Raw genomic sequence first — 26,643 nt, 5'->3', positions numbered from 1 at the left:
GCATGGTGCCAGATGTAAAGTTTGGAGGTGGAGGTGTAATGATTTGGAGATTTTAGTGAAAGAAAGAACCGTCATACAAAGCCCTGACCTTTAACCCCTCTAAACACCTCTGGAATCAACTGGAATTTGAACGTGTAAGACAAGCCTCATATTAGGGCTGAATGAATTCCTGCAGTATTCCTTCAAAATCTAAAATCCTTTCCAAAAGAAAGAGGCTTTATACTGCCTATCGTTAATATTCATAATAAAAAAAAATAATAATAAGAAGAATAACCACATGGAGCAGAATGTAATTCAGATCAGTTTATTAAAGTACTGCATATAAATCACCTGTCCTCTTACAAAACTGTTCAGTGAAATCTTCTGGTCAGTAGAAACGTCAGCGGTGGCCTTTCATGGCTTCGAGGTATCAAAAACTACAGTGTAGGAGCTTTAGAGAACTGATTTTATAAACCTGTGGTCAGTATTGCTTGTACCGTCTCATGGCGCGCACACAAATGACGTTCATTAAAAAATAAAGAACTCAAACTCTGACGGACATCTTTTAAAAAGCGACCAGCGAGTGCTCAGGCTCTCGGGTTCAGATCTTAGCCGTGCTGTCGGCCTGGCCAGGCATCTAACAGGCATATTTAGCTGTGCCCGAGGTTGATAAGGTTGTTTTGCTGCCTAAGTGGTGGGTCATTCACAGATGGCATAGCGTGACTCTCTATACGTGTGAGAACCCACCTCTAGCAGGTGAAAAGAAGCTGACGACTACACGAGTATTGGAGGGGGCGAGTGCTACTCTGCAGCTATTAGGAATTGGAAACGACTAAAAAAAGTAAAACACAAGTACCAGATTCTTTATTTCACAGTAGTTTTGCAGCAATCAAAATCCAATAGGCTTCAAAATGGAAAGTGCAGAGTCAAGATATTTGAATTGTACAAGGTTTGAGTAAAGCGTTTATTATGCTCAGATCTGTAGGACTTGTGCCATCACCACTTATGACAATAAGGTCACTTGGATCACTGACCACAAGGCCGTTGATAAGCTGAACATGGCAGACACATTCCCCTTATTGTAGTGCTCGTTAATATGAGGTTAGCATACATGCTACACAACATACAGCTCTAGCCCTGAATGTACATAGTACTGTAAAGTTGTATGTTGTAGTTAAGTCTAAACAATTAAGACAAAAGCTCCCTTTAACTTCAACGTCTGAGATTCTGAACAGTCTGTTCTAACAGTAACATCATAAAAGTGCAAACAGTACTCAGGAATGTTTAGAAAAATGCCCTCATGAGGTTGCTTCATGGGTGATTCGGACCAAAGCCCAAGTTGGTTGGTTAATATTCCTCAGCCATAATCTGTGCCCGCCGCGCCTCGCGCAGCTTGGTAATGGTCACCATGGAGAGGCTTCCAGGTTCTTTAAAAATTTGCTGTGGGAAGAAGAGAGTCGATACGAGACACAGTGAGTGGACTGAAGATCCGGTTTAGACTTGTGCAGTGCTACTAGGCTGTGGTTCAAGATCTACATGTGACACTTTGAGACATTTAGGTAGATAACATTTGAATCATTCATTTTATCCAATCACTGCATGATTGACACTGAATGTGTACGAAAGCCAGAAATGCTTGTACAGTCATTGTGAGTGTGTAGGAAGGGGGAGGGGGAGGTCATGTTCAACTATTCCTAGTTTAGATAAGGAAAAGGCCAAACTTAAATGTGCCACAAACAAAAGTCAACTGAGACTGACTTTCACTTTTCCATCAGAAGCTGATGAATATCCAGAACAGAAATTAAGAAATGTTTTTTTCAGCTTTCCTAAATTATACTAAGTATAATGAGCATGTTGGATTCTTAAGCACATCCTCAAACCTTAATTGCTTAAATTCTATTTGTATTTCACAACTTTAAGTTAGTGTAGGTGGCCAACAATTCAATAATACATATCTGCTGTGACCCTGTTGGAACAAAGCTGTAGGTGGAAGTTTTTTTGACAAGTATAGAAGGTTAGTAAGTGCATGTAAGTTCTCATTTTAAAGTGCTGAGTGAAATGGTGCGTCTTTAATCGTCTTTTGAAGATGGTGAGAAACCATATAAATGACTTGAGCACTTGAAATAACATAGTACAGCAGCCAGACTGATCAAAACCACTGGGGTGTTCCTTGTATGTGTGTTTACCCAAGACCTACCTGCATAAAGGCGTGGCAGTCCTCTACGAACGGGCCTCTCGTGCTCTGTTTAAAGCGCTCACAAATGTCCGGAAGGTGCTGGCCCTGCGAGATCAAAGCCTGGTTGTGGCGGATCAGGGTGAGAGCCACACGGAACAGAATCTTCGAGCCCTCATAGAACAGGCTGTCCCAGATCCGTAAAACTGTCTGGAAGGGGGAGGGGGGGTTGGTAGGGGAAGAAAAACTCACCTTTATAAAAACTAAGGGCAGAAACTAGCACTTACACATTCGGTTTACAAACAAATGAATGTGTATGAGAGATGCAGAGGTTTGGAGGAGACTGAAACTAAGGTTTGATGTGTGTGTAAAGCACGGAATTTCCTTTATATAATTCATTTATTACACCTGTTAGAAATAATTATAAATTCAAAAATTAGAAGAGGTGTCCCAATACTTACGTCCTTATTAAAAACAGCTAATGACATTTTGGGGCAGCGTTGGCTAAGTGGGTAGCACTGTCGCCTCACAGCAAGAAGGTCCTGGGTTCGATCCCCAGGTGGGGCAGTCTGAGTCCTTCCTGTGTGGAGTTTGCATGTTCTCCCCGTGTCTGTGTGGGTTTCCTCCCACAGTCCAAAGACGTGCAAGTGAGGTGAATTGGAGACACTAAATTGTCCATGACTGTGTTTGATATAACCTTGTGTGAACTGATAAATCTTGTGTAATGAGTAACTACCGTTCCTGTCATGAATGTAACCAAAGTGTAAAACATGACGTTAAAATCCTGATAAACAAACAAACAATAACATTTTGTTCCAAGGTTTTATTTTGTGTTCTTCAATGCCATTTCTGAAACAGCTAAAAAGCTCATCCGTTTGTTTGTTTATTAGGATTTTAACGTCATGTTTTACACTTTGGTTACATTCATGACAGGAACGGTAGTTACTCATTACACAAGATTCATCAGTTCACAAGTTTATATCAAACACAGTCCTGGACAATTTAGTGTCTCCAATTCACCTCACTTGCACGTCTTGGGACTGTTGGAGAAAACCGGAGCACCAGGAGGACACAGGGAGAACATGCAAACTCCACACAGAAAGGACCCAGACCGCCCCACCTGGGGATCGAACCCAGGACCTTCTGCTGTGAGGTGACAGTGCTACCCACTTAGCCACCGTGCCGCCCTAAAAAGCTCATCTAAGCTCATGTGCGTGTTGATGGACTGATTACTGTCTTATCAAATGTCCTTTGTTGATAATAACGGAAGTAGTGCCAGCAGTGATGTTCTTACTTCTCGTTCTGTGTACTGAGTTACTTATTCCTATTTAAATGTTACAGTGTTTGTTTGTTTTTTTAAATAAGGAGGAAATTAAGCAGGACTTCCTCTAATTTTCTAGGTCACTAATGATGGTCATTTGATGACCAACCTGATTAGGATTAAGCGCTTACTGAAAATGAGAATAATATACGAACGCAAATACAACAGGACCAGCGTCTGGAAAAACTGTGCCAAGTCAGGTGTGTGGACCAGATCTGCTGGGGCGACACCTAAATATAGCAGTTTTTTTATTGTTTGTTTGTTTATTAGGGTTTTAACGTCATGTTTTACACTTTGGTTACATTCATGACAGGAACGGTAGTTACTCATTACACAAGATTCATCAGTTCACAAGGTTATATCCAACAGAGTCATGGACAATTTAGTGTCTCCAATTCACCTCACTTGCACGTCTTTGGACTGTGGGAGGAAACCGGAGCTCCCGGAGGAAACCCACACGGACACAAGGAGAACATGCAAACTCCACACAGAAAGGACCTGGACCGCCCCAACTGGGGATCATACCCAGGACCCTCTTGCTGTGAGGCGACAGTGCTACTCACTTAGCCACTGTGGACTTTAGTTCTGCCACATGTTTGAAGATGTGTAGTGGGTGATCACCTTTCGTTTTTCTAATAGTTCTCTCCTCCTAAGAAATCGATGTACTAGTGTGCAGTGTACACCGGTTTTAAAATCCAGATGTTTCGATGTTTAAAGCCGTCATGTATTCAAGGCTTCATGGTGCTCATCCTCTTACCTCTACAGGTAGGATGTCGATAAAGAGGCAGATGAACCAGCGTGACACCACCAGCGTCCACATGACGCTGTGCTGCGCCATGGTGTTCCACACAGCCGGTGCTTTAGTCTTCACGAGGTCTCCCAGCACTTCCTGGTCTGTCTTCAGACCCAACATGGATGGTGTGTAGTAATCTAAAGACAGAGTTAATGGAGGTCAGGTGTTAGAATGCACACAAATGTATAGGAAATAGTTTGAACCCAAGAGATGTGAAAGTGTTATTCATAGACAATAGAAAATAGTAATAATAATAATAATAATTTACATTTTCTTGGTAAAATAAGCTGCTCAATGCTACACCTGTAAAAAGTAAGAACAGCTTTATCTATGAGGGGAAATCACACAGCTCAGGTGCTCATTGAATCAAATACACTGAAACCAAGCACCAATCTGAGCATGACATTGGAATGACATGTTCTGCTCTGCACCTGATTACAGGGAACCACAGTAATAAAGTATAGCGCTTCAGTCAGTCAGTGGTGGACTCCTACATCAGTCCTACTGGCTCTTCTTTTCACCAGTCAGTGTTGGACTTCTACATCAGCCCCTCTGGCACTTATTTTCACCAGTCAGTGACTCCTACATCGGTCCTACTGGCTCTTCTTTTGTCCAATCAGTGTTGGACTTCTACATCAGCCCTACTGGCACTTCTTTTGTTCAGTCAGTGGTGGACTCCTACATCAGCCCTACTGGCACTTCTTTTCTTCAGTCAGTGGTAGACTCCTACATCAGCCCCTCTGGCACTTCTTTTCACCAGTCCGTGGTAGACTCCTACATCAGCCCTACTGGCACTTCTTTTGTCCAGTCAGTGGTGGACTCCTACATCAGCCCTACTGGCATTTCTTTTGTCCAGTCAGTGGTGGACTCCTACATCAGCCCTACTGGCACTTCTTTTCTTCAGTCAGTGGTGGACTCCTACATCAGCCCTACTGGCACTTCTTTTGTCCAGTCAGTGGCAGACCCCTACATCAGCCCCTCTGGCACTTCTTTTCACCAGTCAGTGACTCCTACATCAGCCCTACTGGCACTTCTTTTCACCAGTCAGTGGCAGACCCCTACATCAGCCCCTCTGGCACTTCTTTTACCCAGTCAGTGTTGAACTCCTACATCAGCCCCTCTGGCACTTCTTTTCACCAGTCAGTGACTCCTACATCGGTCCTACTGGCTCTTCTTTTCTTCAGTCAGTGGTGCACTCCTACATCAGCCCTACTGGTACTTCTTTTCTTCAGTCAGTGGTGGACTCCTACATCAGCCCTACTGGCATTTCTTTTCACCAGTCAGTGGCAGACTCCTACATCAGCACCTCTGGCACTTCTTTTACCCAGTCAGTGTTGAACTCCTACATCAGCCCCTCTGGCACTTCTTTTACCCAGTCAGTGGTGGACTCCTACATCAGCCCCTCTGGCACTTCTTTTCACCAGTCAGTGACTCCTACATCGGTCCTACTGGCTCTTCTTTTCACCAGTCAGTGGTAGACTCCTACATCGGTCCTACTGGCTCTTAAAAAGCGGGATCAGTTAATACATAATTCCTAGGAGCCAAAGTAAACCAGGAAATCAGTGTAGATCAGCGTGCAGGTAGCTTAAGTGTGTACAGTACAGACATGCGTCATCCAGACGGTTGTAACTGCAGTCTAACCGGCTTTCAGCGGATCAGCGTCATGTGACCTGATCCAGGTTTATTCATAGTTCAGGAAATGGAATGAGGTGCTGAGAATAGCTCTGAAAGTTTCACCTAAACACGCCCGGGTCGTCTGGGACACATTTATAGCAGCAGCTCGGGTCGAAATACCCAGAGTGTCCAGTAACTTCAGGACTCAGGAGAAGGACCTGACGTCCATGCTAATGTGTCCCGCACACCAGGAGCATTGTGGGCTTCCTGCAGGACGGGTTCCTTTCATGTATTCACTCAGGAAGGCTGTTACTAAGCACAGCATTGTCTACTGTACGCAAACACACGCTCGTTTCTATAGGACTTGTTTTGATGACTGGATTGGTGCGCTTAGCCTTCATTCACAAAAGTATGTGAACCCTCTTACATCACGGCCATACCTGCTTGTTACTGCAAAATCATAGGCATGAACATAACGCTGGTCTCATGTTGCTGCTGTTGTTACCTTCAACTCTCTCAGGAACATTTCAATTATTTTGGAACATAACAGCCAGGAACACTTCAGCTCATACACAAGAGCATTAACTTCGAATCATAAAACTTGGCTCATAGCTGCAGTTCCTGTTTATTCCAAAAGTGCTGGATGAGATTAAGGTAGCGGCTCTGTGCAGGCCAGACAGGTTCTTCCACCCTGAACAGGGAAAACCATTTTATGACTTTGCTTTGTGCTTAATCCAACAAGGACTGGAACCAAAAAGTGGAACCTAAAAGTTAAAATCACTCATCATTGTACACTAAGTTTTTAGCTTCTAACATTATGCTTTCCTAGAATTAAAAAGATCACGACTGGTGGAAGAGCATTTTCCTACGAAGCTCCACAACTTTGGAATAATCTCCCTGCCTCTGTCCGGGACTCGGACACGTCTCGATGTTCAAGTCTAGATTGAAAACATATTTATTTACTCAGGCTTTTGATTAGTCTTGTCAAACTAAACAAGCAAACTTAGTTATGCTGTAATAATTCGGGGTGTCGGAGTCTAAAGCTACTTTGTAAAACTGATATTTCACTCTTAACGATTTTACATTGTAACTACATCTTCTGTTGTTTTACCCCGAGGTGGTTCTGATGGAAACCTGTTCACCCTCTCGAGGTTAAAGACTGCAAGTCGAGACTGCCGTGCCAACAATGCTGCTCCTACTAGATGTGATGGAAACCTGGCGTGTTTGCACCAAAAATGTCCAAAACTTACAACGGACTTTATCACAGACTGGACTGAACAATGAAGAACTCCAATTATTTTTTTGTTAGTTATAACTTTCAGTTCAATTTAATTTTGTGTTTGTATGATTTGTGTAAATCATATTTATTTAAATTATCCTCCAGGCCACCCAAAGAGGACGGAGGTCCCTGCTGAGTCTAGTTCCTCTCAAGGTTTCTTTTTAAGGGAGTTTTTTCTTGCCACTGTCGCCCTCGGCTTGCTCAATAAGGGTTTTTTTGTCTGTTAGCCCTGGATTCTGTAAAGTTGCTTTGAGACAATGTTCACTGTAAAAAGCACTATATAAATAAATTTGATTGACTTGACTTTCCATTTACTTCAGACTACCTCCACCAAACTTCACAGCTGGCTCTGGGCCTTCTGGAATGTAGCACTATCCCGACATCATTTCCAGCATGCTGTGAGATTCCTGTAGCATGAAGTAAGAGATGACTCTGTTCCGTGTACATTGTAATCGCTGCATTAAAACTGTATGATTGTCTGGCATCAGTCACACCTTTTCACTTTAAAAATAAATGAGGATAATTAAATGATTCATGGCAATTGCACAAACCTGGAAGTATCCTGTTTAAAAGAGCCTCCATTAACCAAAAGGACTTCTCTTCATCTTTGGTGATTATGAGGAGGTACCCAGCGATGAAGTTCATCCCCTAAAGGTTTGAGAACAAAGCAAAACATCGACAAGGAAAGGCAAGCTTATTAATACAGCACATTTCATACAAGTAAAATTGTATAACATCCCTGAAGGCTAAACATGTGGTAGCCTTAATTACATAAAACATTTCAGTCTCAGTTTACAAACACAGTAGGACAGCAGGTAAATCAGATCAGTGATTCATTAAATGGCCTGTTTTTATTTGAATACTTGTAAAAAGATAATTAAAATTTTATCTCTTGACCCTATAGATTGTTGTAAACATGTTTGTGAGGTGATTAAAAAGGACGGGACAATGGCTGAATAGGGTTTCCTCATAACTGCTGCCGGCTGGACGATGGCGCCTGTTCAGAGATGTGGAATACCGGTGATCAGTGTGCGAATATAGATCTTTATGTGAACTCTTTTTGTGCAGGTGAGAGTGGAGGTCTGCGGCAGTGGGGAGAATTACAATCAGGCAACTGGATACTACTAGATTGGGGGGGAAATTGGGGTGGAAAACACCTATTTTGGGACATGTAAGTAGAGGTGAATTGGTGACAGATGATAATACAAATATGTTTTTATGAGCAAGGATGGGTCAATAAAATAAATAATGTACGTGACTGGACATGGACAAACAGTTTAGGATTGTTTATATTTAAGTAGGAATTTTATTACCTACAGCCCATAACGTTTTTAAAATGTTTTGAGAATTTGGTACATAAAGGCCAAAGCCAAAAAACAATACGTCGAACTTGGCTATCGCCTTGCCGTGACCTCTAAAACAGAGCTTGGTTCATGAAAACACCAAGGATACAAGCTTCTGCATACAGGAGATTAGAAAGGAACCTTTATCTTTCATGTAAACCAGGTTTGTTTGCTCATTTAGTGAAAATAAAAGTGTGGCCGGCGCAGCAGTGTGAAACAATAACGTCACGTAGAACATTTAGAATTTATTTGCATTGGAAATCAGATGACGTGTGTTTCACAAAAGTTTACTATTGGGACAGAATGTGCGCAGGACAACACTGACACACCAAAAAACCCCATCATGCAACCTTTGTTTTGTTTTTTTATCACCACCACTCATGTGCCCAGCATGCAGCTGGCAGCAGATTTAACCCAAACTCAGCACTTTAAAGTGGGAATAAAGTTCAGACTGAAGAATCATTTACCTGACAGTACCCGACCGTCTTGTTGTGGTGTCCATACGCAAGCAGCACATTATATAAGGCTTTCTGCAAGCACGGCTCAGCGGTCCTCCGGAACTGCACGTTGTCTGGAAACGTCCTATGCAAATCTGTAAACAAATATAAAACGCTAAGCTCAGCGTACTCCTAATCTCAAAAGAATATCCATTTAGACCAATAATGTCTGCACGTACCACGCTACATGTAGAGGCTTTAAAGCTTTTCAATGCCACAGTATATTAAGCTTATAGTATGGTATAGAGTAAGCTTACAGGCGTATATACATTGGGCATATAGCATTATATATGGTAAGCTTATATCATGCTGTACAGTAAGTGCATAGCATGGTATACAGTAAGCTAATAGGCATATGTACATTAGGCATATAGCATGATATATGATGTGTATAGCAGTATATACACAGTAGGCTTATAGTGTACAGTAAGTTTACAGTACACAGTAAGTTTATAGTATGGTATACAACAAGAATATAACAGTATATATAGTAAGCCTATAGCATGGTTTATAGAAGAATAACAGTATATACAATAAGTAAGCTTATAGAAAATGTATGGCAGTAAGCTTATAGTATACAGTAAGATTATAGTATGAAATAAAGTGTATAGCAGTATATATAAGCTTATAGTATACAGTAAGATTATAGTATGATATACAGTAAGTGTATAGCAGTATATATAATAAGCTTATAGTATACCGTAAGTTTATAGTATGGTATACAATAAGCGTATAACAGTATATATAGTAAGCTTATAGCATGGTTTATAGAAAAATAACAGTACAGTATATACAATAAGTAAACTTATAAAGCTTATAGAGTAAGCTTATAGAAAATGTATAGCAGTAAGCTTATAGTACACAGTAAGTTTATAGTATGATATACAGTAAGTGTATAGCAGTATATATAATAAGCTTATAGTATACCGTAAGTTTATAGTATGATATACAGTAAGTGTATAGCAGTATATATAATAAGCTTATAGTATAGCATTCATTAAGCTTACAGTGTAGTATACATTAAGCTAATAGCAAACAGTAAGCGTGTAGTTTAGTATAAAATAAGCATAGTATAGTATACAATTACAGAATTAATATAAATAAATTACAGCGAAGAACTAAAATTAAATTGTGATCAGACTTTATAAAACACTTCACTCCTAATCGTTAATAACAGTTAGTAGCTGATCCCTCCTTTCAGAATCAGTTTATTAATGGGATGAGCCGTGCAAACCTGTGCGGATGGTTTCCACCAGTTTGGGGTCGTGTTGGGCCTGAAGCAGCGAGTGATAATACCCTGAGTTTCTTTCCATTTGCTCCTGGGAGCCGCTCGTCACCATCCAGATCAAAGTCCGGTGCTCGTTGGGGACTCCTTTCCGTACATAACGCTTTACTGTGGGGAAAAACACACACGGATAATTATCTCTACACGGGGCCTGTTTAATGAACATTCAACTACTCTGTAACCTTAAAATCACAGGAGGTTTGAAAATGTAGACGTTCAAAAGTACATATCAATGTCCACCACTGGTCACTGGTGAGTTGTTAAGTGAACTACTTAAGAAAGCCTTGTGTAATCAGACTGTCATGTCCAACTGACACCAGGCTGATGCTTTTCTCAGGGATGTGTGGCATCTACTGTAGGTCTAATCATCAGTTACGTAACCAACCAGCTTTTTATAAAGAGAGAAAAAGAAATGTCACATCATGCCTGATACTTGTACTTTAGTGGTGGGAAAAGAACATCCAACAATGTTGAAACATTGAAGCTACAGTATTTATCATCATCTTTATGCTCACAAAGTAAATAAAAGTAAATAATAAATGAAGCTGAGGCAAAGAGCATCTCTTAATGATGAGTAGTGTTTCTTTCACCACATCTGTAAAGATTATAATGGGAGACCCAGCTAAGCGTAATCTTGTTTATAGTATGTACCAGTGGCTACTGGTCAGTGTCACAGTGGGTCCAGTTTACTGAGCACAATGCAGTAGCACACCCCAGACAGAACACCAATCCATCGTGGGACCTAGGCCGCCCCCCCTTAGACGTAGCCAATCATGTCTACCCTGGATTCCAGCAGTAGTGGGCTAGAGTAATTTACCGCTGCGCCACCTGAGCGCAAGTTTATTATTTAAATAACTTAAATGCATATAGAGTCATCCTTTTTGGGTTAGTCACGCCAAATCCAATGCGTACACACAGCTGACGCTTTACACCAGGGGTAAGGGTGTGTTTCAAATCGGTGTTCTGTGTCTGTACAGACTGTAGTGTTGCGATCAACTGGAATCAAGCATCAGCTGTCGGAAATGAACTTTTTAACTGACAGTTTTAAAGGAAGACGACTTCTTTGACTTCACTGCACTCGTCAAAGTGTAGGTGACAAAATGCATACGGCTGCTGCCCACGTGTTGGAGGGGGCATGGGTTAGCTTTGTTCTCCTCAATCAGACAGGGATAGGCATTTGTGGAGAGGAAGCATGACGCAATCTGGCAATTGGACGAGCTGAAAGTCGGGAGAAAATGCATAAAACAAAAAAGTCTCTAATAGAATCCGTTAAACAAAAATTGTAGTTGTGAAAGTGGAAAAGTGGCTTCAGAATGTGGAGTCAACAAGACATGAACATTCAGACAATATAAATCACTCCAGGGGGTCAGATCCAGGTCAGTGAATGTACGGATTCTCACGTGGGGTGGAGGCACAGCATGAACAGCTTTATGCAGGAGCGAATGGACACAGGAAGTAAAACTAATGAAGACCGTCATCTCACTTTTCTTATAAAAGAAAATAATCCTCCAAAAGTGACGTCAATACTGCACAGCTGTTTCACTGTGACACTCTGCAAATCCTATTATAATGAATAGAGGCTAACGCTAACCACTCAGGTCAGCTCTTATAATACCTCAGTGGCGCTGACCCATAATCAGAATACACACGGGTTATATTTCAGCATGTGGTCCTACAGCAGAGGAACTCGTGCAGCTTAATAAACTGAAAGTGAAAGATCTAACGTCTGTTCCATGAGAGTGAAAATGTAATTAGGATAATAAAATGTATTTGATTTGATATATATATACACCGATCAACCATAACATTAAAACCACCTCCTTGTTTCTAAACTCACTGTCCATTTTATCAGCTCCACTTACCATACAGAAGCACTTTTATAGTTCTACAATTACTGACTGTAGTCCATCTGTTTCTCTACATACTATGTTAGCCCATGCTATTCTTTAATGGTCAGGACCCCACAGGACCACCACAGAGCAGGTATTATTTAGGTGGTGGATCATTCTCAGCACTGCAGTGACACTGACATGGTGGTGGTGTTTTAGTGTGTGTTGTGCTGGTATGAGTGGATCAGACACAGCAGCGCTGCTGGAGTTTTTAAACACCTCACTGTCTCTGCTGGACTGAGAATAGTCCACCAATCAAAAATATCCAGCCAACAGCGCCTGTGGGCAGCGTCCTGTGACCACTGATGACGGTCTAGAAGATGACCGACTCAAACAGCAGCAATAGATGAGCGATCGTCTCTGACTTTACATCTACAAGGTGGACCAGCTAGGTAGGAGTGTCTAATAGAGTGGACAGTGAGTGGACACGGTATTTAAAAACTCCAGCAGTGCTGCTGTGTCTGATCCACTCATGTCAGTGTCACTGCAGTGCTGAGAATGATCCACCACCTAAATAATACCTGCTCTGTGGTGGTCCTGTGGGGGTCCTGACCATTGAAGAACAGCATGAAAGCAGGCTAAAAAGCATGTAGAGAAACAGATGGACCACATTCAGTAATTGTAGAACTACAAAGTGCTTCTATATGGTACGTGGAGCTGATAAAATGGACAGTGAGTGTAGAAACAAGGAGGTGGTTATAATGTTAAGGCTGATTAGTGTGTATATATATGGGTTTTGGTCCTCTAGGACTGGTGCTGTCCACCCCGCCTTTAGACAAAGGAGCAGATCTTGAGCTTGGGTTCATGGTCACTGAGATTTGTGTTGGATTGCTGTCGTTCTGCATCTCACACACAATCATTCAGGTTTGTTGACGGTGTGGAAGCCGGGCACTGATGCCCCGGAATCTGTACAGTTGCTCTGAGACAATGTCTACTATACAAAGCGCTACAAAAATACATTTAACTTGGTTCTGTCTAACATGTTCTCTCATCTTTTAAACTTTTGTAGCTGTGTGGTCGACCGTTGGGTTCTTTCTTAGCTCCTGACCATGGCAATTTTTCTCCGGAAGTGTAAGTTTGGCTTTAAAGCACAGGTTAATAAACGTACATTTACGTTCAGGATTTCAGCCTGAGAAAACCATAACTTAGTAAATCATTTTCAGACTGATGTACTTCAGTAACCTCCCTGCTCACGGCTTCTGGATTTTTTTTTTATCACAGCACACCGTGTCACTGATTGAAACATTTTAGCCAACTGCACATTGCTTACATTCTTAAACCAATGTTTGGATTTTACAAAATGTCCTAAATGTTCTGGAAACAGTGTGTAACATTTCACAGCACTGCAATTAAGATTCAACGTTATTCTGAACCTCACACACTCACCCTTCAGGTTCCTCTCGATGCGGCTTCTTCCCTGCAGTAGTTTGGACCATTTGATGGATCGTTTGGTGAGAACGGCCATATACTCCGACATAAACTCCTCATAGGACTCGTAATCGAAGTCATTCGATCTCTCAAAGCCGTACGGATCCAAACTGTAGAGACATGGAGTTCAGTAAGAAAATGAACCAGAAGGAATAAAAACCAAACAGCTCAGGATGAATTCTGCACTGTTACAGAGAAACGTTAATGAACGTGAATGTCGGCTGAAACAGACACACCAATGTAAACATACAATGTACAGAAGGTTTCACCACATGCACGACACCCAAAATGACCTAAGATGACTCCCCAGACATGCAGCTAATCTGCCCTCTTTTCACCAGACAGCAGTGGATTTCTCCAGAGCTTTAACACGTACAGAACATCACACTCTGCTCCATGTGTTTCTCCACCACGGCTTTGGGCAGCACGACCAGACAGTAAAATTCTCAGTTATAGCAGCATGTAAGCTCCTTATTCAGCCTTTCCTCGTTTAGAAATTGCCAAACGTATGTGTCTTTTGAGCATCAGACCATCCGGGTGGAGCTGCCAAGTCTTAGTTCCAGGTCTTAGTAGTGTTTGGTGAGTGTATTACACTGCTACACCACCTGAGCAAACATTAAAACACACCACAAAACACACATTCTTCTAAATCTGTTAGCCTGTACAAGCTACTGTGCTTTTAGCAACTTATCCTACGTTATCCTATACTATGTGGCCAATGGCCGAGGCCCCGTGATGGACTAGCGAGGACTATTCCGAGGACACTGGACCCAACGTAACCCTGACCAGGTTAAAAGCACAGGCTGGTGCGAGTGGCTGTTGACCCTCTTAGTCAAAACAAAAGTATGTTTTGAGCCATGGATAGTTAATATGGTTAATTTACATAGGAACAGGGAAATCACCAGCGGTAGTCAATCATAAACTCTACTTACCCTGTATGTCAAACATATACAAAAACACACTGTTCAAAAAGTATGTGAACACCTGACCACAAGCTTGTTGAACGTCCCACTGCAAAATCATGCATGTTAATATGTTTTTCCCCCTCCTGTGTGACCATAACAGCCTCCACTCATCTATGATGGCTTTTTGCAAGATTTTGGCATGTTGATAATCCATTCATGCAAAAGAGCATTTGTGAGGCACTAATGTTACAAAAAAAGACAGTGTGTGTGTGTGTGTGTGTAAGTTAACACACAAACAAATAGATATTTCAACTTATATATTAAATAAATTTACAAAACTGACAGTTGTTATTAAAGACAAGCACTTCAGTCTCTAGTTCTTAATAATATAATGTGTTGTAATTCATTTTGTTACACCTAATAGCAGTGAGGTGTGGTTAGTAAATAATTCAAATGGGGTGTTGTGTGTTTATTTTACACTTTTGGTTACATTCATGACAGGAACGTTAGTTACTCATTACACAAGATTCATCAGTTCTTAAGTTTAATATCAAACACAGTCATGGACAATTTAGTGTCTCCAATTCACCTCACTCACAGAAAGGACCCAGCCCGCCCCACCTGGGGATCGAACCCAGGACCTTCTTGCTGTGAGTGCTACCCACTTTGCCAAAATGGGGTGTTGACGTTTTTGCCATTTAGAGTCAACAGCCCATATCATTCAATCATTCATTTACATATACATATGGGCGTCACGGTGGCTACGTGGGTAGGACTGTCGCATCACAGCAAGAAGGTCCTGGGTTCGATCCCCAGGTGGGGCGGTCCGAGTCCGGGTCCTTTCTGTGTGGAGTTTCCATGTTCTCCCTGTGTCTGCGTGGGTTTCCTCTGGGTGCTCCGGTTTCCTCCCACAGTCCAAAGACTTGCAAGTGACTGTGTTCGATATAACCTTAAGAAGTGATAAACTCTGTGTAATGAGTACCTACCGTTCCTGTCTTGAATGTAACCAAAAGTGTAAAATAAACAAACAACACCCCATTCGAATTATTTAGTAACCAACCACACCCCACTGCTATTAGGTGTAACAAAATGAATTACAACACATTATATTATTATGAACTAGAGACTGAAGTGCTTGTCTTTAATAACACCTGTTAGTTTTGTAAATTTATTTAATATACAAGTTAAAATATCTATTTGTTTGTATTTTATATTACACACACACTGTGTCTCACAAATGCTCTTTTGAGTGAATGGGTTTACTCCGGGTGCTCCGGTTTCCTCCAACAGTCCAAAGACGTGCAAGTGAGGTAAATTGGAGACACTAAATTGTCCATGACTGTGTTTGATATAATCTTGTGAACTGATGAATCTTGTGTAATGAGTAACTACCGTTCCTGTCATGAATGTAACCAAAAGTGTAAAACATGACGTTAAAATCCTAATAAACATGATAAGATAAGATAAGATAAGATAAGATAAGATAAGATAAGATAAGATAAGATAAGATAAGATAAGATAAGATAAGATAAGATAAGATAAGATAAGATAAGATAAGATAAGATAAGATAAGATATTATTGATCCCCTTAGGGAAATTAACTTGTTACAGCAGTATGAAGACAGGAAAAACAGAAAGAAATACAACTAAGTGAAAATATTGCACACAGATAGTGTGTAGTTATTTACTCTTAAAAAATATCAAAAAAGTAATATATACAAAAGTAATAGATAGATAGATATATAAAAGTAGATAGATAGGTAGATAGATAATATAACGTTTTATATTATATAATAATATAATAAAACAATAGATATTGTAATTTATATACAGTATTATATACATTCACAATACTGACAGGTGTTATTAAAGACAAACACTTCAGTCTCTAGTTCAGGCACTATTTGTCAGACGTCAAGTTGAAAAAATAAGCACACAGAAGCAACATTTTGAAAGTTAAACGTTAACTTTACATTTCAAAACATAAGTACTGAATAATAAAACTGCACTGACCTGGGAACTCTTTCCTTTGCTGTACTCGGTACATTAATGCGGTGTTGTGGACCTGACCCGGTCCCGTTCACTTTCCTCTCCATTGTAGCCACAGAAGTTCGGATTCATCCGCAGGTTGTGAAGCGTCTCTTGGTCACAATAACGTTTAATCCGCTCACTTAAATTCACTCGCAGCTCATCGCTTCATCGCTTCATCGTGTCGGGTCTCATGTGGATCTGTGCGTCCAGTTTGCGCTTTCATGCGTCAAAACTATAAAGAATAAAGTGCAGCATCTGATCCGGGATCAGTGTTTAGAGAGAACTAAACGCAGAAGAAAAGCCTTTAAGGCAGGACTCAGGTTTATCATGTAGTCACGTTTCCATCACGTTTATCTGCTTCAGCGTCCATGAACCTGCGCTGTACTGGAATAAACCAACTCTTCACACCGCGCTCCGGTCCGAACTCATCCCCAACACATCAGCACTTCATCCCCGAACACTTCCCTCGTCCACACCGGGTTTCCCAGTGTCCCCACTGCCACGTCCATTAACGTGTTTCGGGAGCTCAAGGACAGACGTCAATCAAACCGAGGGGCGGGGCTTACGACCGGTCTAAGACCACGCCCCCAGTATAAATACAAGGCCTCACAGTGCCGTCTGTGATCAGTTCGTCATTGTTTACCACACACACCAGTCCCAGAAGGAGCTGAATCAGGTGTGTTACCAGCAAGGAAAACCTGAAGCTCTGCAGGGCACTGGGTGTCCAGGACTGTGGATGAGAAACCATGATCCATTACACCTGGAAAGTATTGTAAATAAAACTTTTTAATAAATAAATGACAGACTTGAGCGTGACAATATTCATTGGTCACTGAATACTGTACATACATACATGCACACGTCCACACACTTTCAATACGTATATTGCCTGTATATAGTCTTATAGTTTGTATATTTTTGTGTTTAATGTTTAAAGTTATTGTGCATTGTCTGCAACTTGTACATTGCTTGTATACTGTATTTATACTAGAGAGATACCAGCATCCAGAACCAAATTCCTTGTGTAGGAGGGGCAGTGATAGCTCAGTGGTTAAGGTACTGGCCTAGTGAACAGAAGGCTGCCGGTTCAAGTTGGGTCCCTGAGCAAGGCCCTTAACCCTCAATTGCTCATCGTGTAAGTCGCTTTGGATAAAAGTGTCTGGTAAATGTGTGTATCCACATACTTGGCCAATAAATCTGATTCTGATTTAATAGTTTTAATAGGTAGTTGTAGGCTACTGGACTAGTAATCAAAAGGTTGCTGGTTTAAGCACCATCACTGCGAAGTTGCCACTGCTGGACCCTCAATTACTTAGACAATACACTGTAAGTCGCTTTGGATAAAAACATCTCTGCTACATGTACATGTAATAGTAGAACTATATTCTCTGGTTTAATTAAACATGTTCTACCATCGCGGTCGATGGTGATCTGACTGATCAATGAAGGTTTGGAAAATGCCAGAAGAAAGCTTTCTGCTCAAACCATGTGTCAGCTGTAAAGTTTGGTGGAGGAGGAATGAGAAATTGTAATGCTATAGCTAGGGCCCTACTAAACTCACAGGAAAATGTGCTTAATTTCACAGACCTTGTTTTTCAAAAATCACAGATTTCATGTATTTTAAAGAAAAGAGCCACATTTCACGGCAGTCACTAAATTTCACTCATAAACTGAATGATAGATTAAATGGAAGCTACAAAACACAGCACAGCCACCTAACAGGTTAAATGTAAACCCAGAACATTTAGCGATGGTGCGAGGCTCAGTCTCAAATACGGAAGTACTCATCTGTGTTTTAACACACACACACCCCCTCTCTGCATCTACAGAAATGGTTGGGAGTTTTCCAAACTTAGTTACCTAAGTCGTGTTTTTAGCTGCTTTAGACTTCGACATCTTGGACATTAACCAATAAACATGAGGCATGTAAAATTACTAAACACCTTAAATTTTGAATTTCACAGTAAATTGTATATTACACAGGAAACAGATAATTTCACGGTCTGTGAGGTGATTTTCACGGCCATGAATTGGCGCACTCTTAACTTTGTGTCACCAGTTTGTAAAAGATAATTTACTGTTTCAGCAGGACTGCTGCACATACGACCTCTGCTGGCTGCTGATTTATCGATGGCGCCTGTGCTCGCTAGAAACGTGATCAGGTAATTAAATACGACTGGATTAGGAGAAAGTTGGGGAAAATACTTTAAAATGAATTGGAAGTCATTAACAAATTGCTCCTTCTTTGGAAAATTGTGCCGGGTGTATTTAAACTGCGTAATCACTCAGAAAGCAAACAAAAACACGTCGCTCTTAGATTTCACCACACCCTCGTGAGCACGATGAGGATCTTTATTACAGAACCTCCCTAAACTATTTCCATTACTTCACTTTAATTATTGTTCAACATCAAAGGCATTAGGTGAGGCCAAAGCTGTCAAACAAATGTCATCACGTGAGGCAGGGCGTATACTGTGGCCTTCACAAATATTAGAACAGTTGAGTCACGGGTGTGGCTGCGACAAAGAAATCAACTCCAAAATACAGTAAAAGTGGGGGCGAGCTTTCTTTATAAGATTTTGTGTTTTTTCATCATTTTAATTTTCTAGATTAGAAAAGTTAGTAGACAAGTTTAGAAGTTGTCTTATTAGTATTTGGTTCTTTTCAGTCACTTCATTTTCTGAATAATCTTTTTGGCAGTAGATAGTGACATTATTATGAAAGGATTGAAATAGTTCAATAAAACCCATAAAGGAGCTTATTCCATGATGTCTAAGCAACATTTTTTACACTGGGTTCCAGCAGAATTTTGGATTTGAATGACTCCATTATGGTGCCAGTGGAAACATGTAGTAGCTGATTAGGCACTAGCACCTCATCGGTGAACATCACCACACAACACAACAGACAGGCAGCTTATTTGCAGACACTTTGGTCTTATAAATGTCTTTTTATTAGATTACAAAATATATGCGCACTCTCCTACAGTCACTGGCAAACCAACATGTACACTGCACAGCCAAACGTATGTGGACACCTAATCATGAGTTTGTTGGCCTTCCGACAAGTTGGAAGTTGGAATTTAATAATAATAATAAATTTTATTTGTAATGCACTTTATATTTGAAGCAAATCTCAAAGTGCCAATTCAAAACACTGCTAAAAACGGGCAGACTTGGATAAACTTGGAGAAGCGGCGAACAGACCGCGCCAGCGTCCTCTCCTCGTACGTAGGTCAGTTTCGTGTCGAGCATTCGGAGTAATTTGTTGGCCTTCAGAAAACTCTGGGCATTTATTTTACAAGATTTTGAGCATTTGTGGAAAATCAGTTGAGATCATGCAGATACTGGACAAGAAGACATGGCATGGGATCATCATTCTAATTCATCCCTAATGTGTTAAACAGGGTTGAGGTAAGGGCGTTGTGCAGGCTACTGAAATTCCTTTACACCAGACTTGGGGCTTGTGCAAAGGCCGTTCCTAAACCATTATAGGGTTGAGACACATAATAATAATAATTGTAATAATAGGTGAAATAACACAGTAATATTCTATTCATAGTATAACAGGGCAATGATAGCTCTGTGGTTAATGTACTGGACTAGTAACTTGAACTAGTGGCTGGTTCAAGCCCTGTTGCTTCGCGTGGCCACTGTTGGGCCCCTGAGCAAGGCCCTTAACCTTCAATTGCTTAATCTGTATTGAGTCATGACTGTAAGTTGCTTTGGATAAAAGCATCTGCTAAATAACGCAAATGTAAATCTAAATGTGTATAACTGAATTAACAATGAAAATCAAAAATTAGAATGGGTGTCTACATTCTTTTGGCTATGGTACTGGTGGCAAAATCTTGTCTCTTAATAGTTCCACACGTCTACAATTTAAAAAATGATAAATGTGTAATAAAAACACACATTATGTAACAATGTTTGTGGTTAGCATCTTTGAATGTTGGAAAAGCTCTGTCACAGTAACTACAAGCCTGTTTAGCGTCTAGCAGAACTTGCATATTTACAAATCTGGCTCCTGTGGGATACGTTTATGCTTCTCAAAGTGAGCAGGATGCTGGGTGCAGCGGGGAGCAGCAGCTTTAGGAACTGTGTGATAGTCCCTTCTTAAAGAATACGTTTGGGAGCCGGTGTCATTTTTCAGCAGAAGCAGCTTGGAACAGTTTGGCTCCAAGTTCCTCCAGTTTGTCCCTCTTCTCCAGGTCTTGGTACAGACCTGCAGGAACCCGACTCGACCCATACAGCAGGCCATAGAGACAGCCAGCGATCAGACCTGTAGCACTGCTTTCTCCTGAAACAGCACAATGATCAGTTTACATGAGCTGGGTAATTAAGATTATATTTAATTTTATTTATCTTAGTCCGACGTATATTCACACATCAACAAACACGATGTGATCAGTGTGGCTACAGTGCCAAAAGCTTTGTCTTGTGGAAACAGTGCAGCATGTTTACTGTGATTATGTGAATGAAAAAAAGAGTTAAGGAGTTGAGTGCTCTAAACCTGAGCGCTCTTGCTGGGTTATGAATATACACCGATCAACCATAACATTAAAACCACCTCCTTGTTTCTACACTCACTGTCTATTTTATCAGCTCCACTTACCATATAGAAGCACTTTGTAGTTCTACAATTACTGACTGTAGTCCATCTGTTTCTCTGCATGCTTTGTTAGCCCCCTTTCATGCTGTTCTTTAATGGTCAGGACCCCCACAGGACCACCACAGAGTAGGTATTATTTGAACAGGTGGTGGTGTGTTAGTGTGTGTTGTGCCGGTATGAGTGGATCAGACACAGCAGCGCTGATGGAGTTTTTAAACACCTCACTGTCACTGCTGGACTGAGAATAGTCCACCAACCAAAAATATCCAGCCAACAGCTCCCCATGGGCAGCGACCTGTGACCACTGATGAAGGTCTAGAAGATGAGCGACTCAAACAGCAGCAATAGATGAACGATCATCTCTGACTTTATATCTACAAGGTGGACCAACTAGGTAGGAGTGTCTAACAGAGTGGACAGTGAGGGGACACGGTATTTAAAAACTCCAGCAGAGCTGCTGTGTCTGATCCACTCATACCAGCACAACACACACTAACACACCACCACCATGTCAGTATCACTGCAGTGACCCCCTACCTAACAAATCCTTGGTTGAAATCTAATGCTTTACCTCCGTGGAACATGGCCCGTTTGCACAGCTCACCCCAGTCCGAGCCGGCAGCTAGCAGAGCATCATAGGCGATCATGGGAGCATCGTGGCCCTTTCGCCCTCCTCGTCCCTCTGAGCTCCAGCTTTTGTACACCTAGGAGCAGATTCTTTTGCTTTACTAGACTTTTATTATACTGAGAATTGATTAAATTGGGTAAAACTGCAGATAAGGAAAACATTTATGTGCAGGAGTCTCATAAAAATTAAATTATTATAAGTAATAGTTTTTTTTATATATATTTAGTTTTTTCTCCCTTTTAAAGCGTCCAATTGCCAGATTGTGTCATGCTTCCTCTCCACAAATGCCGATCCCTGCTCTGATTGAGAAGAACGAAGTTAACCAACACCCCGACACGTGGGCAGCAGCCGTATGCATCTCGTCACCTACACTTTGATGAGTGCAATGCGTACGGAGTACGGAGAGACACACTCTGTTCCCATGCAGGCACCCTCAATGAGCCAGCAGAGATTGTAGTTGCATTAGTTATGAGAGAGAGACCCCATCCGGCTTAATCCCACCCCATCTGAACAACAGGCCAATCGTTGTTCATGTGGCCGCTCAGCCTTAGCCGGCAGGCAGAGCTGGGATCTCGAATACATCGTATCGATACGATGTATTCGAGATCCCAGCTCTAGTTCCAGCGTGTGTTTTTACCGCTGCACCACCTGAGCGGCCCTGCAAGTAATAGTTAAAGTAATTAAGTTTTACCTTATCTGTCTCATCTGCGTCATAGCAGTTCGGAAACAGAGGCTCGTTCTGACCGTCCTCTTCAATGGACCTTTCCTGCAAATAAAACTGCCACTTGGCTTCAAAGTAAAACCACTTTTCTTGATACTCTGAACAGAAAAACGAGAGATTTGCTCTCAGATATCGATCACAAACATTTACCTCAAGGATCTTAGTTAAAATGCTTAAACGTGTACCAATAAATCAGCATCAGTAATTATTAAAATACAGAAGGGACTTGTACGTAATGCCAGTATTCATGCTTGCTGACTGAAGTTTACAGTTAAGGGAACGTAAACAATCGTATACGGCGGGCACCTGCCATGTGGCGTATTGTTTTCCTGCAGTAATCTTCAGCCTTGGGAATCACCTTCATGAGATCACGGCCCCAGTTCACCACGGGTTTACCTTGGACTGCATACGAGGCAAAGAGGGCCGTACACAGAGAGCCCAGGAAGCCTGCACACAAAACCAGTCCATAAAGAATCATTTAGTCTCACATTGAACACAAACTAGCTGAGCAGTGTTTTGAAGACATCAGTGCTGGGTGGAAAAATGACTTTTGACTGATCATGATCCTATGGGATAAGGATGATTTGTTACCTATAGGGTGGTTGTGGGTCATCCGACCTATTTCAATGCTCACTTCCACCAGTGTTTCCAGTCTCTCTGGCTGCCAGTAGCGCATGCCTACACACATAGCCTTTGTTGCAGCTCCAAATCCAGAACCTGGACATAAAGTATTTTACTCATCTAAGCTGACAATAAGTAAACACAGTAAAGTAGCTCTGAGTTCTGGTTTATTTACTTAACACTACAGATAATATTGTACCTTTTTCATTGAAAGGTGTGTGCCAGGCCAGCAGGTGATTGTCTGGTTTAAGGTAGGAACAAGTTTCTGCAGTGCTGGGGTCGGGAGGTCGACCCTGCAGGGACACCATGGCCTCCACATAGAGCCGCACCACCTCCCTGTACAGATCCTCCAGACACCAGTGTTCTACACAACACAACACAACATATTACACTCAGTAAAATACGGTGTGTATGGCATTTTCTCGTTATTTGCTAAAGATTGTATTAGGTGTTAAGTTTCACACACAAAGTAAGAATTTAAAAATTAACCCAATATACAAAAGAGCCACAACTTAAAGGAAATTAAAGGAAATATCAACGTAGGTCCCAGCAGAGAAAGTAAAAGGATAGAATCACTATGAGAACTGGTTGTCAATATTGGGTCAGCTACTCAGTCCACACAGTAAAAAATTTCAGACTGAAATACCTGAATTCAAAAGATAAAGAGGTGTGTCCCAATACTTTTGTCCATATAGTGTAATTATTTCACAAGTTGGCTTGCAAGGAGCAATCAGTCCAAATTAGAATATGGTATTTACACCAATCCACCAACCAAAAATATCCAGCCAACAGCACCTTGTGGGCAGCGTCCTGTGACCACTGATGAAGGTCTAGAAGATGACCGACTCAAACAGCAGCAATAGATGAGCGATCATCTCTGACTTTACATCTACAAGGTGAACCAAATAGGTAGGAGTGTCTAACAGAGTGGACAGTGAGTGGACACGGTATTTAAAAACTCCAGCAGCGCTGCTGTGTCTGATCCACTCATACCAGCACAACACACACTAACACACCACCACCATGTCAGTGTCACTGCAGTGCTGAGAATGATCCACCACCTAAATAATACCTGCTCTGTGGGGGTCCTGTGGGGGTCCTGACCATTGAAGAACAGCATGAAAGGGGGCTAACAAAGTATGTAGAGAAACAGATGTACTACAGTCAGTAATTGTAGAACTACAAAGTGCTTTTATATGGTAAGTGGAGCTGATAAAATGGACAGTGAGTGTAGAAACAAGGAGGTGGTTTTAAGGTTATGACTGATCAGTGTGTTTACCTCTAAGCAACGTTATTGACAAAAATGCAAATTATAATTCTTTGTGACATACTGGAACCAAATTCCTATGAAAAATATTGCTATAAATCATCATTTCTGATTTATGTATTTAGTGTTTTCTGTACCACAGTAATATCTGCTTTACAGTTTGTATTTGTAATCACATTGTTAAATTTTAAATGCATTTTTGTCTGTTTTTTTGTCTAGTTTACTCTACTCAAGAAAATGTGTCACTTTGTAAATGTGACTTTGTAAATGGACTACCAGGAAAACGAGGTTACACACTGTGTACATTACAGACCTGGATTAATAACCTCCTCCATGTTTACTGATGTACAGTTGAAGTAAACAGAAATAAACAGTAACAGAACTGATTGAAATCTCAAGATTTTTTAAATGTATGTAAACTTTTGACTTTAAGTGTAAATGACATCAACTCACTGTTAAATTCCACACATCAGGGCAGCCACAATCCAGTCTTTTTCTATTTCTTGTGGAACTGGCATGCTTGGAATTCCAGACAACTGAGCAGTAATGTGTCAGGCTAAAATTAGCTACGTATGAATGAATGAGACAGGCAAAGAGTTTTAGTGCAGACCAACTTCTGAACACGAGGGCTTAAGGACTAGTGGAAAACAAACCCTCAATTCCCTCGTAATCCAGAACAGATTAAAGCCTCCAGGTTCTTAAACAGTTTCCGGGATTTCTTTAGTAGGTGCGGTGATCTGAGGGTTTGGGGAGCTGCAGAAGTGCGTACTTTAAACCATATAGTGTATTAAAAGAAAGCTTCATTTAGACACAAACAACAGATTCATAAAGGACTGTGTGCATATCTAATCAGAGTTGCACAGAACCCCTGGCACCAAGGGTGGGTGCTGAGAAGGGAACTGCAGGGCGTGTTTTGTTGGGTGTATGCACACATGAGAATGTCATCAACCGTTTAGGACACAGTGATCAGATGTCTGCATGAAGACCCCCCGCAGGATGGGGATCATTGTGTTTCAGCGAGGGATAATAACGGCTGTGTGATATGGAAGGACCTTCTGAGAGACCTGGTACTGGCTCATATTTTATGAGCTCCAGTAAACAATACATGTTTAAATACGCGTCATTCTAGAACCGTAACAGAGCAGCACTAAAGTCTGAAGATACATCTGCAGTCTATATACGGCATAGTGCATCTAGTGCATCAAGTCTACATGAATAAGGCTCATTAAAGTAAATAAAACATTAGGATGGATTTAAATAACTTTGAGTTGCTCAAAACTATCATTATTTACCACCTGACACACAACAGCCCCCCAAACCTCAGACATAAGCCCATCAAGTCCATGCAGACGCCTGACTGGCTGAAAGCACAGCTGAGATTTGAACCCCTGAGCCCAGATCTCAGCAGTGGTGGGCTCGCATACTTCACTGTTGTGCCATCCAAGCACCCCACAACAGGTCTTAAAGTAATACAATTTAATTATAGGGTTGAAAATAACTAAAACTTTACATTTATTCAGTTTTAATCATTCATTTATTTTGTCACTCAAACCAGCCACGCAAAGAGATTAGAAGAACTTTAACATCCAGCCAAACACATATTCACATCAATGCAGAGGAATTTTATACCCGTCTTCTTTGTAGAAATGCTTTTGATAATCAGACACACTCCATGGCACTGTGGCTAAGTGGGTAGCACTGTCACCTCACAGCAAGAAGGTCCTGGGTTCGATTCCCAGGTGGGGAGATCCGGGTCCTTTCAGTGTGGAGTTTGCATGTTCTCCCCGTGTCCGCGTGGGTTTCCTCCGGGAGCTTCGGTTTCCTCCCACAGTCCAAAGACGTGCAAGTGAGGTGAACTGGAGATACTAAATTGTCCATGACTGTGTTTAAAAGAACCTTGTGTGAACTGATAAATCTTGTGTTAAAATCCTAATAAACAAACTAGGCCACTCCAAATCAAAAACAATTTAGTTGTGTACATGCTTTTGTATTTTTAATTACTGTCCCAATTACTTTTCTACACTCTTAGCAAACACTTCCTCACCTGACACAAGGGCCTCGGCTGTGGTCATGTGCATTAAAGCCCCATCACTCAGGCGCCAGTTGTCTGGGTCTAGTTTTAGGGCTTCTAGTCCGCCGAGAGCCGAAAGATCCTTCTGTATCTGGGATCCCGAAGTGCAACCCTCCCAGCGGCCCTTGCGGTACCCCAGGGCATCTCCTACTGCACCCAGGAGCATCGCAGCCTGGAATTTCTCCAT

The 26,643-nt window shown here is 41.4% G+C and overlaps 2 protein-coding genes across 2 annotated transcripts; both read right to left on the bottom strand.

Annotated features, from left to right (window-relative positions):
- Positions 1-288: 288 nt before the first annotated feature.
- On the bottom strand, positions 289-17,040 carry grtp1a (growth hormone regulated TBC protein 1a). The gene is made up of 8 exons (XM_063010597.1): positions 16,520-17,040; positions 13,560-13,711; positions 10,234-10,392; positions 8,970-9,094; positions 7,711-7,807; positions 4,231-4,403; positions 2,177-2,362; positions 289-1,419 (listed from the first exon to the last, which is right to left on the bottom strand). The coding sequence occupies exons 1-8, from the start codon at positions 16,600-16,602 to the stop codon at positions 1,327-1,329; spliced, it is 1,068 nt and encodes a 355-aa protein (XP_062866667.1). The 5' UTR covers positions 16,603-17,040; the 3' UTR covers positions 289-1,326.
- A 3,638-nt stretch (positions 17,041-20,678) lies between these two features.
- adprhl1 (ADP-ribosylhydrolase like 1) lies at positions 20,679-26,643 on the bottom strand. Its single transcript, XM_063010683.1, has 7 exons — positions 26,430-26,643; positions 23,318-23,482; positions 23,089-23,214; positions 22,804-22,944; positions 22,468-22,595; positions 21,720-21,852; positions 20,679-20,836 (listed from the first exon to the last, which is right to left on the bottom strand). The coding sequence occupies exons 1-7, from the start codon at positions 26,641-26,643 to the stop codon at positions 20,679-20,681; spliced, it is 1,065 nt and encodes a 354-aa protein (XP_062866753.1).

Source organism: Trichomycterus rosablanca, chromosome 15 (genome assembly GCF_030014385.1).
Source record: "Trichomycterus rosablanca isolate fTriRos1 chromosome 15, fTriRos1.hap1, whole genome shotgun sequence".
Lineage (NCBI taxonomy): Eukaryota > Metazoa > Chordata > Actinopteri > Siluriformes > Trichomycteridae > Trichomycterus > Trichomycterus rosablanca.
The sequence above is the reverse complement of the archived record's forward strand: the minus strand, read 5'-3'. Positions and strand labels throughout refer to the sequence as shown.

Coding starts and splice junctions, on each gene's coding strand:
- grtp1a (XM_063010597.1), bottom strand. CDS start 16,602: ATGGAGAGGAAAGTGAACGGGACCGGGTCAGGTCCACAACACCGCATT. Junction 7,808..8,969: donor AGACGGTCGGGTACTGTCAG/GTAAATGATTCT, acceptor TCAAACCTTTAG/GGGATGAACTTCATCGCTGG. Junction 4,404..7,710: donor TTTAAACAGGATACTTCCAG/GTTTGTGCAATT, acceptor CTCTGTCTTTAG/ATTACTACACACCATCCATG.
- adprhl1 (XM_063010683.1), bottom strand. CDS start 26,643: ATGGAGAAATTCCAGGCTGCGATGCTCCTGGGTGCAGTAGGAGATGCC. Junction 23,215..23,317: donor CACACCTTTCAATGAAAAAG/GTACAATATTAT, acceptor CTTTATGTCCAG/GTTCTGGATTTGGAGCTGCA. Junction 21,853..22,467: donor ACGCAGATGAGACAGATAAG/GTAAAACTTAAT, acceptor ATCTGCTCCTAG/GTGTACAAAAGCTGGAGCTC.